Here is a 12981-nt window from a genome sequence, read left to right as displayed (position 1 = left end):
GAAGTTTATAGCTCAACTAGAAGTCACGCAATAACGATTTATACAATAAATATCGCCTTGGGTTAAAGTTGTTATGGGTAAAGCGGTTAAAATGTTTCGTCTGATTAGCTGTATAATTGAAATGTATGACGCGCTTAAAAAGCAATAGAAAATTTGCTAATTTTGATACAATTTTTTAAATTCCGGTATTGTATCGATTAGTTTATACTAAAAGTGATGAGATCTAAATCACAATATTTTGTTCAATTAAACAATATAATTATGTTCAATTTTATTTTAACTACTTTACCCTAGGTATGGGGTAAAATGGCAAAAATGGCACACTTCACATAAATGATCACAGCTCCTAAAATATTATAGTTAGAGAGCTACATCTTTTTTATTATATGAAGGATTAGATTATAAAAGATATATAATTTGTTCTGCTTTTTAATGTTTCAAAATATTATTGTAAAAATATAATATACCAATCTTTTTACCCCGATCTCCCCTATATCAAAAAGGAAATTTTAGCTCATTAGCAATTATATTACCTAAGATAATAGGGATTAAGGATACAAAAATCGCTTCTTTTTTTACCTTTTAGGGTGCATTCACAGTAGAGAGCGACAGCGACACTAAACGACAGAGCAGCTGATGTGTCGTAAGCGACAAGCATATTTTTATTTTTTTTAAAAAAGTTATCTATACAAACTTTAAAATTATTCCTACTATATCCTTATATGAAAAGGAGAAAAAATAATCTGAATGTTAGAAAAGAAGAGGAAGGAGAGTTCTCAGTACTATTCCCAAAACTTATAAACAATAAAAATTTTACAATTATATGAGATTAACCAAAATATATATTTCATTGTATAATCTAAATTGGAATTTTGTATTTAGAAAACCTTTTATTATATTTTAACCCATATTAAATCAAAACTAATGGTAAAAAAACAAATTTTATTCAAAATCCTACATCAGTAGAAGAAAAATTGATAATAACACTAAGGTTTATATTAATTTTATTTTACATAATCAAGATTGCTTAGATATTTGGGAACAGGTTGTAACTATCCATCGCCTTTCAAGGGCTAGAAGGGTGGAATGCACCTTTGGCATATTGGCCTCTAAATGGTGTATTCTTAATCGAGCCTTGGATACCAAATGTCACCAATAGCGAAACAATTATAAAAACTTATGCACTATTACACAATTTGGTTATTGATAAAGAAAACATAGATCTCCACCTCAAGGATACTCAAGATCCTAAATAAAATAATTATTTATGAAATCCTAAATCTATAAAAAAACCCTCAAAGGTTTCTATAGATATTAGAGATGCCTTTTCTGAATATTTTTATAGAAATAAATTATCATCGCAATTGTAGCTTTATAATTATTTTTTTAAAAATATTACTCTATTTTTTTTATATTGATTTGTAATTATTTAATAAAAAGAAAGTTTATTATATGTGTCTTAAATATGATTAAAATAATATAAAAGCCCTCCAATGAAATAATAACAATGCAATATAATATTTTATATTATTCTTGATCACTGTCAAAATTGAAGAGTATATCAAAAATAATTTTAATAAGCTTTTTCTTTCCCCTTTCTGATCTTTTTGTTAGGGTTTGCTCAAGCATGACATTGATCCAAGAATTTGTAGATAATCTTCTTTCTTTCATTTTTTCTAATTCAAGTATTTGCTTAAATAGATCTAGTTTAAAATAATAAAAATATTTACAACTGCAAATTACCTTGATCAATATCCCTCTTTTTAATTAATTTTTTGCAAGATAAACTTGATCCTATACTAATTGATGGTGATGCTAAATATATATAATATTATTTATATAAAATATGATTACAATCATTCCTTAAAATTGTAGCTTCACTACTTGTCTCTATGCAGAGGATTTCAATGGCTATGTATTAATAAAATCTTAACAAAAATTAGTATATTTACCATCTTCATATTGATAATTTTCATTACCACTCATTTGCTCAAACATTGCTCTAGCAATATTTGCTTCATCAATTTTAGATATAACAGGATTTGTTTTTTTTCAAATTGGTATACTGAATCCCTGGCTCTATAGTTGGATTAAGGAAAGCCATGTTATGTTGCCAAGTGGGAGTTTGATTAGTCCCTGACCCACTCTTTAAAGATGTTAATTTTTTATGTTCCCTCATAAAGCAATCTCTTAGATTTTTCCATGCTAATTTGGCCATCTCTATAGCAAAAGAAAAATATTTCAAATTTATATACTCTTTAATTACCTGTCTCAATATTGTTTTTAGCTGATATTGATTTCCATATAGAGTTATTCTTCTGGGTATTTTTATAACCTATGCATTTTTTGTCATAAAGACAAGTATGGTATCTGAAGGAGTTGATTAAATCTTCTTTATTGATTTTCTATAAAAAATTATTAACATAATATTTATTTATATTCTAATATATATAACATTTATTATTTTAATAGCATTTCAAATTTACTTGCAAATTTTCTTTTTCGGCCATATTGTAGTTATGTCGCTTTGAAAAAAAAAACAAAATGTTTTGTAAATTGATTTCTATGTTTAATGCGACAAATTTGTCGGGAATGTCGTGTCGCGATGCAAAAGCTCGCTATGAATAGTCATTAGTAATTACATATATTTGTATTTTGTCGTGTCGCTGTCGCTCTCTACTGTGAATGCACCCTTACTGATGTTAAAGAGTTTAAAATTAAATGCTAAATTAGTTCGAACATTGAATCTAATATTAATAACTAAGTCAATAATTGTATTATGGGGGAAACACAAAATTAAATTTGTTTAAAATATAATTAACATTTCGAATATATTTTGAGCTCCTATTTTTAATTTCTATTATTTTTTTTTACTAGTAATAATTGGAATAATTAGCGCGGCTGGGTAATTATAAATATCGCTAATAATGTATAAAAAACTTATATAAATAAGTAGAACATTTCAATGCAATAAAAGGCTTTCTTTACCCTTTGAAATCATCATAAGTCATAATTGATTTACGAGTAATATGCATATTGAATATTTTTTTTCATAATCCATGAACATGATATTACTCGTTAATCAATTTTAATGCCTTAAAATGATTTTAAACGATAAAAAAGGCCGTTTATTGCATTGAAACATTCACATATAGCCCTATCCATCCATACGATTTTTATACATTATTCGCTATGTTATTTTAAATAATTGCCCAGCCACGCTATAGAAGAAATTATTTGGAAAATAGTAAAAGAATAATAGAAAATGAAATTTGAAAAATTGGAGCTCATAATATATTCGAATATTTTCAAATGTACATAAGATGACCAATATTTTTAAAAACCGTTTCCCTCATAATTATAATTATTGACAGTTATTAAAGATTCAATATTCAAACTAATTAAGATTTTAATTTTTAACTAATTATTCAACATCAATAAAAAGGTTTTAAAAACGAATTTTTGTAATTTAGTCCCCATTATTTTACATTGTATAATTGCTAATGAGCTATAATTTCGTTTTTGATATAATAAAAACATATATAACGCGCCTACCAATTTTATCGAAATTGAAAGAGACCAGACGAAAGGTTTTTGATATGACATGTGATCCAGGTTATGATTATCTGTATATTCAAATATTTAAAAGAAAACTTTTTTGTTGGCATTAAACCTAAAAAACATAATATAATTCAAAAATCTATTTCAGCTGTATAAAAAAATTTTTACTGATTTTTATAATTCTATGCATTTTATAGAATACACATGTCTTTTTATTTAAATACAAATTCTAAACAAAATTAAGGCTCAGAACAAACAGACCAACATTTTTGCTGCAGCCAAAATCGCAGAAATTCATAACGAGGACGAACTTGATGATTTTACCGTTGAACTCAATATATTGTTCGAATGTAAACACAAAAATATTGTTGGGTTGCATGAAGCTTATTATTTCAAGCAAAAATTATGGGTAATTAAATATATTTTAATACATAAAATATTTTAAATCATTATTATTTTTTGGCTCATGTTTGAAATATTATTCGAATAATTCTATATATCAAAAGATTTAAAATTGGCTTCTACGAACATGTTTTGATTTTAAATAAGTTTGGGGTTTTACAATTAATATGCAATGTAATTTCTAATACACAAATTCTTATATAAATTAATGTGGATTATAAAATATTAAATGTTTTGAAAGTTGTAGTAAGGAACTGACTGAAATTATATATTAATAATTAAGTGAACTAATAAATTAATTAAGTAAATTTAAATCTACTTTATTTCATAAAATATATATATCAAAAAAAAATTTCAAAAAATGAGAAATTTTATTTCTATACAAACTAAATATTTTCATATAAGGATTTGAATACGCGTAAAAGAGATGATTTACAATTTATAACTAATAATTTATCCAAAACAAAATATTTGCATAATTAAAACAAAATATTTAATTGCAACTTTATTTAAAATCCATAAAAATATGATCAAATCTTATAACATTCCATTCCATCAAATAACAGTTCCGCCGTATTCTGCATAATCCTCCAGTCGGTTCTTTCGTCGATTATCTTGGCAGTAGTGACTGGTTATTACCCACTAGGGCTCTCTCCATATAGCGTATAAAATGATTGCCCCCACAACCCTAACATCTTCTAATACGGTATGGTACCTATATCCTCCTTGATATCTTCCACTCCTCTCCTCTACCTTGATCTCTGGTTAACGTCCTTACCTCATTAATCATCTATACAGGCAGGATGTCTCTTCTCTGACCTGTCGTAACCATTTTCTAGATTCTCCGGACCCATCTATTTCACGGATTTCCATCTTTATGATCTTATTTCCAACACATATATACGAGACCATCTAAAAACAAAATTAATATGCATATAATATTTATCCCTTCCTCTCCCTTTTCTTCTATCTCACTGTACCTCTACCCTTAAGACAATTTTTTATCGTCCCTTGATAATCCTTCGTTTTCCTTTTCAATGCAACCTCTAGATATTATTTTTCTACATCTATTTTCTTTTATTATAAATTTGCTATCACCCAAAATTTCGTTTTTCAGTAAAAAACCTCAAATTCAATTATTTTGCTATTATCCCAAAATTTCGTTTTTATATAAAAACGTCGAATTCCCTTAATATATCTTGTTTTCATTGCTCTCTATTCTTGGTCATGTCTGTTTCACATTTCTCGGCCATGTATCCCTATGGCCTTCAATTTCTACCTCAACTTTCTTTCTTCCTATATTTTTCATACACCCTTCCTCCATTTAATAGACCCTTCAAACAACAATACCCAAACAAGATATCTTATTGGAAATTTCTCAATATTAATTTGTTCTCTTATTGTTGATTTTTTCTTTAAAATCATATTTAGATCTCGTTTTTCACCCTATCTCCGCTGGAGACCTTTCTTTAGATGTCTTAGTATTGTTGTATGCTAACAACGATAACGACATTTTCCTTCTCCATATTTTTATTTTTTTAACCAACTTTAAACTATAGCTACCATGCGCTCGGCCTGCCCATTGCTTCTTGGGTAATGTGGTGGTGAAACTAAATGCTGAATCTTACATCTTTCAAAAAATCTACCAAATGCTCTACCTTTAAAAGCTGGAACTTCATCTAATACTAACATCTTCATTAATCTATATTTTCCTACAAAATCCTTTATCTTGTCCAAGGCTACTCTTGTAAACCAGAAACCTGTTGACAATCTATCCATTTTTAACTTGCATCTACCATGATAAAGTATCTTATTTTCTCATATTCTAAATAATCTACATTTATTATTTCGCGTGGAATGCTGGTCTCTGGCCATTTATCTTCCTTGTTTCTTGGTGGTACATTAGTCCACACATATATCACAACTCTTAGCTACATTTTCTATCTCGCTATTCATTTTAAGCCACCAAATATACTCTCATGCTTTATTCTTCATTCATTCTATGCCTTGATGTCCGGCATGCACAGCTGCTAAAATATCTTTTTTCAATAAATCAGGTATAAATAAATCCTCTCATTACACAATTGTCTTCTATGTTTAATTCAATCTTAATGTTTTTGATCGATTTGTATTCCCTTTTCCATTCTAGATCTCCTTTCAAACATGCTTTAATTCTCATTAAATCTTCATCATGTTTGGATATAACTAGCACAAAAGTTATCGGCTTTTCCCTTGTATCTTCCTTCAAAGCCTTTATAATGCTATTATTTAATTTATCTTCTAAGAAAAACTGCTCTAAACTATTAATTCTGAGTTCTATTTCTTCATTTTCTATTTCCTTAACAAACAACTTTGATAATATGCCTGGTAAACAATTTAGTCTACCCGCTCGGAACCTTATTTCAAAATCGAAGCTACCTATCAATAACAGCCTTTTTCAGTTTGGATGAAATCATTAAATTTCTTTCAGTGCCATTAATTGTTTGGTTATTAATCATTTGCAACAAAGCTCCTCCTATACTTTCATTAACATCTATATATATAATCACCGTAATCAAGAAATGAACGTTTTCGTATATCCTTAATGTTAATTTATTTTTTTTATTTTTCTTATCAACTTTCCTATCTTCTTAATGTTAATTTTTATTTTTCCTATCAACTTTCCTATCTTCTTAATGTTTATTAAATCGATGGAGACTATATCTCTCTAATGTTAAATTTTAAGAAAATTTTTTATACATAACGGGATTCGAACCCATGACTTAACGTTTTAAAGGCAAACGTTCTTCCCACTCAGCCACCTTCTATATTAAATTTTGTAATATAATCTTTCTTATATATGTTATTGTTATGCAATTTTATTTTTATTGGTTTATTAATCTATATTTTTATTGGCTTATTAGGCCTTTATTTATTGGTTTATAGTTATTTATATTATTTAATTTTAAAAAACCATTTTTTATTTTAATTAAAAAAATCGTAACGAAATGATTACAACAGAAAATAATGGTTATCAGAAAATAATTTTAAAGTCTCAACTGACCCATACTCAATCTGCATTTCACATGTTGATATTAATAACGAAATGATTACAACATGACATAATAGTATATCTGCCAAAGGCCCCAGCATAATTAACTAAGCAAACTTTATTTATTTATTTGAGATTCTTAAGATACAGAATATTTAAAAATATAGGTAAATATTGATAAATTGGTATTATATGTCATTTCCAGAGTTCAAATATTGTTTGAGATAAAATTTTTATACTGGCATATCTTGGGGTGGTAATATGAGATAAATTTTTATTTTTCAATTGGCTAAATATAATTTAAATTTATTTGTTAAATCTAATTTATGATTACAACAGGACATAATAGTACATCTGCCAAAGGCCCCAAAATATAGCAGACAGTAATTAAAAAGATGTTTAATTTTTATAGATATTATTACAGAATAAATCACCACCAGGTTGGCACAAGATTTAAATCATGTTTGAGCTTACCTCTGGTTATCAGAAAATAATTTTAAAGTCTCAACTGACCCATACTCAATCTGCATTTCACATGTTGATATTAATAACGAAATGGTTACAACAGGACATAATAGTATATCTGCCAAAGGCCCCAGCATATAAGAGACAGTAATTAAACAGATGTTTAATTATTTTCTTTATTAACTAAGCAAACTTTATTTAGTTATTTGAGATTCTTAAGATACAGAATATTTAAAAATGTAGTTAGATATTGATAAATTGGTATTGTATGTCATTTCCAGAGTTCAAATAGTGTTTGAGATAAAATTTCTATACTGGCATATTTTGGGGTGGTAATATGAGATAAATGTTTATTTTTCAATTGGCTAAATATAATTTAAATTTATTTGTTAAATCTAATTTATAATAAGTACTTAGGATTAGTGAGGAAGGTTAATTTTCTGGCATGGGAAGATATTGATAAATAGGTATTTTAAACTATTTGCAAAGTTCCCATATTGTGGTTGAGATAAAAAAATTTTTTTACTACCATATTTTGCGATGGTGAACGTATATTTTTCATAAAATCTTTATGTAAGGAGTTAATGTTTTACAGCGACATGCTTTTGATCAGGTTATCTTGGCTATTGCCGATACCTCAATTACTACCAGATTTTTCTATATAGATGCTCCTGGTGGATCAGGCAAGACGACATATCTTTATAATACTTTACTACACTATCTTAGAGGACAACAAAAAATGTCATACCCTTTGCTACCACAGGAGTATCCTCCATACTTCTAACCAGTGTAGATTGTCCTGGGTTCAAATGCAACGATTTTAATCTTCCATCTCCTGACCCTATCACTCAATCTAATTTATATGACCCAATAATAGAAGCAGATGTCGCAATGGTAATGTTAGCCAATCTAAATGTTTTACAGCGACATGCGTTTGATCAGGTTATCCAGGCTATTAACGATACCTCAATTACTACCAGCTATTTTTATATACATAACGGGAAAAAGAAATACTTTCAATCTCCTTACTTAATGGAATTTACTTCCAAATTTTAGAAAATTCACTGAATGTTCTCAAAAAAATTTTTCCTGTAATAGTTCATGATTTTTTTATTCCCGTCATTCTTGATGGGTTATCAACTAGTAATACATAAATTCTCATTAAAACAAATCAGAATAGGTGTATTTGCATCTTTATCTTAAGTATTTCAAAACTTGCATTTTGTTCTTTTTCCCATTCAAATCAGATATTTTTCTTTAACAACTTGTACAATGGTTTGGCTATCTCAGCGAAATTCGGCAGGAAACGATGATAATAATTTGTAGCTCCTAAAAAAGATCGTAATTCCGTCTTATTATTCGGTGATCTCAAGCCCACAATCTTCTTTATATTCTTGGAAATGGGAGAAATTTTATTTCCCTTTATCATGTCCTAAGTAAATTACTTTTTTTACTCCAAAAAAACTTTTTTCATATTAGCTCTCAGATTATTTTCTAAAATTAAATCAATACTTTAATTTATTTCGTATTATGCTTTTGTTCTGTTCTACCTGATATCAAAACGTCATAAATACATGATTCCACTTAATCCTTGAAACATAGCAGCCATGGTTCCTTGAAATATCGAGGCTGATACTTTTAACCCAAAAGGCAACCTCCAGAATGCAAATAAACATCTATGCGTCTTAATCGTTAATATCTTACTTGCTTTCTCATTCACCTTAATTTGTAATAAGTATTTGAAAAATCTATTTTCGAAAAAATTGTTTCTCCCTTTAAATTAGCGTTGCATTCTGGTTAACGCATATTTCACAGTTATTGTCCAAGGGTTTACAGATATCCTATAATCTATGCATAATCTTAAACCGTTGTCCTGTTTTCTTAAAGGGGCAAATGGTGTAGCTTATACGATATGAACTATTGGTCATATTATACCTTTTATCAGACATTTGTCTAGTTCTTTATCTATATCCTTTATCTAAGAAAAAGTAATCTTCTTAATTCACAAAATTTAGGAAGGTAATTTTTTTACTAATCTTATATCTATTTCAAAATCTTTTAGAGTACCTAATTCATCTTTATAGACATCATTGTACCAATTTAATTTATTCTTTATTTCATTGCAGAACTTATCCTCAACTATATCAGGTTTAACTTTATTCTTAATTTTGTTGGTTGACCTTAACTGGACTTACTCTATTGCCTTTATAAATTATTCTCTTCTATATTGCTTCTATATCTAATCAAAAATTCTGGTGTTCGATTTCTCAGTTTATCGAGAACTAAATCTTATTTAATTTCTAAACTACGTAACTCAGTCTTATCATTCTCGCTTTGTATTATTTCCAGTTACACTAGGTAACTCAGTCTTATCATTCTCGCTTTGTATTATTTCTCCAGTTACATTGTTGTTCTCAAGGACAATTTCAAACAAAGACTATCAATTGTAATCAGGATCTATATTCTTAATATCACTCAACCTAAGATAAACTCTATTTTTAATTTTGTAATTCTTAACATGATTTCCTTATTAGCATCGTAAAATTTTATCATAGAAATTTAAAATCTTTTCAATACTACCACCTAATTGTTTGGCCCTTTTTCTTCTTGCTATGAATTTTTCTTCTGACAAATATTTATTAAAATCTTTATACTCATTAAACTAATCTCGACTCCTATATCTAATAAAAAGAATGTTTCAATTTCTCCTATTCTTATCTTAATCCTCGGGCATTTACTTCTCTTTTTTATCTCTTCTAATTCAATTTTACACAATTTTCTGTTTCAATTTCTCTTCCAATAATATTTCCATCTTCAGAAATATAGTTACATATTTTAAATCAATTATATCTGTTTCATGTTTACCTAAATTCATAATGTAATTTAAAAAATCAGACATATTATTTATTACATTATTCTTATTCCCATTTAGTCATTTATTATATTTCTCTTGTGAATGCCCTCCTTGTCCGCATTTTGAGAGTTTCTCGTGGCTAACATTTCGCGCACTTTATGCATTGTTAACGCATTGTCGCGGCATATGTCAGTGTTGGCCACAACTATACCAAAAATCAGTCTGTAATTATCTATCTGTCTTGTCTTATCTTCGTCTCTTATAATACCTTAATTTTTTCTATAGCATGTTATTATGCATTAATAAACATGGCGAAATTATTTAAACGTACAAATTATCGTAAAAGATCAAAATCGAAAATAATAATTATTAAATAACTAAAGTTAACATACCACAAACAATCTCGTTCTTTTATAGATTTTTTTAACTATTATGTGTGCTAATATTCGTAGCCAATTATAACATCGAAAAAAGTATGATCGTTTTGTGTCTTTTTTCATCAACCAATCCTATCCCTTTACTTACACACAAATATCAATGTGGTAGAAAATATGGTTATAAAAATTAACAACCTTTGTTCGAAAATATGAAAGTAATTAAACTTGTTTATCACTTTCGAATACTATATAGATAGTAGTTATTTATACGATGACAAAAGAAGAGGGAGGAGGAAATTATAAATTTAATATGTTGTAAACAAGTCTCAAATTCCGATATTATATTAAGAAGGGTTGTACTTCTCAAGGAATCTAGGAAAATAATTCCCCTGAAAAAATTATTAAGATATTAAATATTACAAAATTAATAAAATAGGGGTAAAAATTCTCTATAAATATATCCACGAAATAAAAATCCCCAAATAAAATGTTTACTAAGAATTATTATTGTGGATTTTTTTTCCGGGAAATTATTTTCTTCTTACCCTTCTCAAATATGTTTTTATTATTATTAAAGAAAATGTTCTTAATGGTTGGAGTTGTCAAAATATATAATAATTTTAATATATTAAGAAAATAGTCTAAAATATGTTTGAAATTATGCAAAGTGCTTATAGCATTTTTGGAACATCAAACATATTTAACCTTTTATACCGAAGTTTTCATGAGTTACTTAAAAAAATCTGCCTAATATTTAATTTTTTCTCTGTCAAGATTTGAAATACATTTTACTGGATTCTGCGGTAATAATAATATTTGCAGATTTATAAGTGCTGTCTGATGAATCAAGAAGCTTTCATTCATTTGAGTTTTAAAATATCCAAGAGGTGATAAAGCGTTTTATTTTATAGTATTCTTCTACTTACCAACTACATTATTATTGGAACGATGCGCTTGCCTTGCTGCAAGTCTAGGTAGACAAATATTAAATTCACAGCACTTTGCCTTTAATTCAACAATTACATATAATTTATGCAATTCATCAGCTACATTTTCTTAATTAGTTTAATATAATGCTTTCAGCTATTCTTATTAGTTTCTATTAAATCGATATCTTTTGAAATATATTTATAAAATACTTGTGTAATTTAATAATTAGTTAATACATTCGCTCCTATTATCTACTAATACAATTGTTTTCGCAAAGAATTTTTGAAAACAGAATTTATCACATTAAAATACTTAAATTTATTTGATATGGTTTAATTAGTGACGTAGCCAGGATTTAATCCAGGAAGGGAGCCCAAACTTCGATTTGCCTAGCCATCAGTAATTCTGATTTAAAAACAAAATTTTGGGCTATCTTACTATTAAAAAGCGATTGAAAAAATATTTTAAAAATATTATCAATGTTTAATGCTTAATTGTTATTTTAAGCGGTGGTATAATAAAAAAAGTTATACCAGAATGGAAAAGAGAAAAGAAGGTATGCGTTAATATTTAGTATCTGATTAGTTTTTAATTAATTAATCAATTGTTTGTTAACTATGAAAAGTAACCGAATTATTAACAAAATGAAAACTGATGTCACGTTTTAGTCGTGAAGTGAGCCAAAGCACTTGGAAACACTGAAACTTATACCAATAAGTAGGACTTGAGTAGTCCATTTGATTGGTTTAATCTGTTTAGTAGATGGTTTAGAGTGGCATCATGCCAGAACAAAGAATATAGAAATTTCTAAAAATTTCGGGTTTGAATTAATATTTATTCCTAACGTATTAATTTATCAATCATTTTCGTCAACCACTAAAAATTAACCCAATTTTAAGCAAAATAATAATTATGATATCACACATTAATCGCGAATTCAACCAAATCTTTTAATTTTGAAACTTATATCAATAATTAGTGCGTATTTGATATATTTTAATGCTTCAAACCGTCTGTTAGATAGCTTAAATTAAAACACATTATTGTTAAAGAGAAAAAATTGAGATTGGCATCATGCCAGAACGAAAATTATAAAAGCACCGAACATCTGGGGGCCCAAACATCGAATGTCTGATTAGTACTTACTAATTTATCAATCAGTTTTTCCAGCCAATAAACAGAAACCAATTATAATAAGTGAAATAAACTATACTGGCACGTCTTATGCTGAGTCTTAAATATCGGGTTTTAAATCTTAATTCAAAAATTAATTACGTCTAAAATGAATTTTTCTTTTTTAGTTCATTTCTGCAATAATAAACGAAAAATTTGTTAATTAAATATTTTACTTAATAAATATT

The 12981-nt window shown here is 27.4% G+C and overlaps 1 protein-coding gene across 5 annotated transcripts in view; it reads left to right on the top strand.

Annotated features, from left to right (window-relative positions):
• The window catches only part of LOC135925862 (serine/threonine-protein kinase 10-like), a 121155-nt gene that overhangs the window by 10096 nt on the left and 98078 nt on the right, over nt 1-12981 (top strand). For all 5 annotated transcript variants that reach the window (XM_065461391.1, XM_065461388.1, XM_065461389.1 and 2 more), the window contains exon 2: nt 3806-3970. In XM_065461391.1, the coding sequence (XP_065317463.1) occupies nt 3806-3970 (165 nt within the window). The remainder of the gene's footprint in view (nt 1-3805; nt 3971-12981) is intronic.

The sequence above is a fragment of the Gordionus sp. m RMFG-2023 genome, chromosome 3, assembly GCF_954871325.1.
Source record: "Gordionus sp. m RMFG-2023 chromosome 3, tfGorSpeb1-WG-v2, whole genome shotgun sequence".
Lineage (NCBI taxonomy): Eukaryota > Metazoa > Nematomorpha > Gordioida > Chordodea > Parachordodidae > Gordionus > Gordionus sp. m RMFG-2023.
The sequence above is the reverse complement of the archived record's forward strand: the minus strand, read 5'-3'. Positions and strand labels throughout refer to the sequence as shown.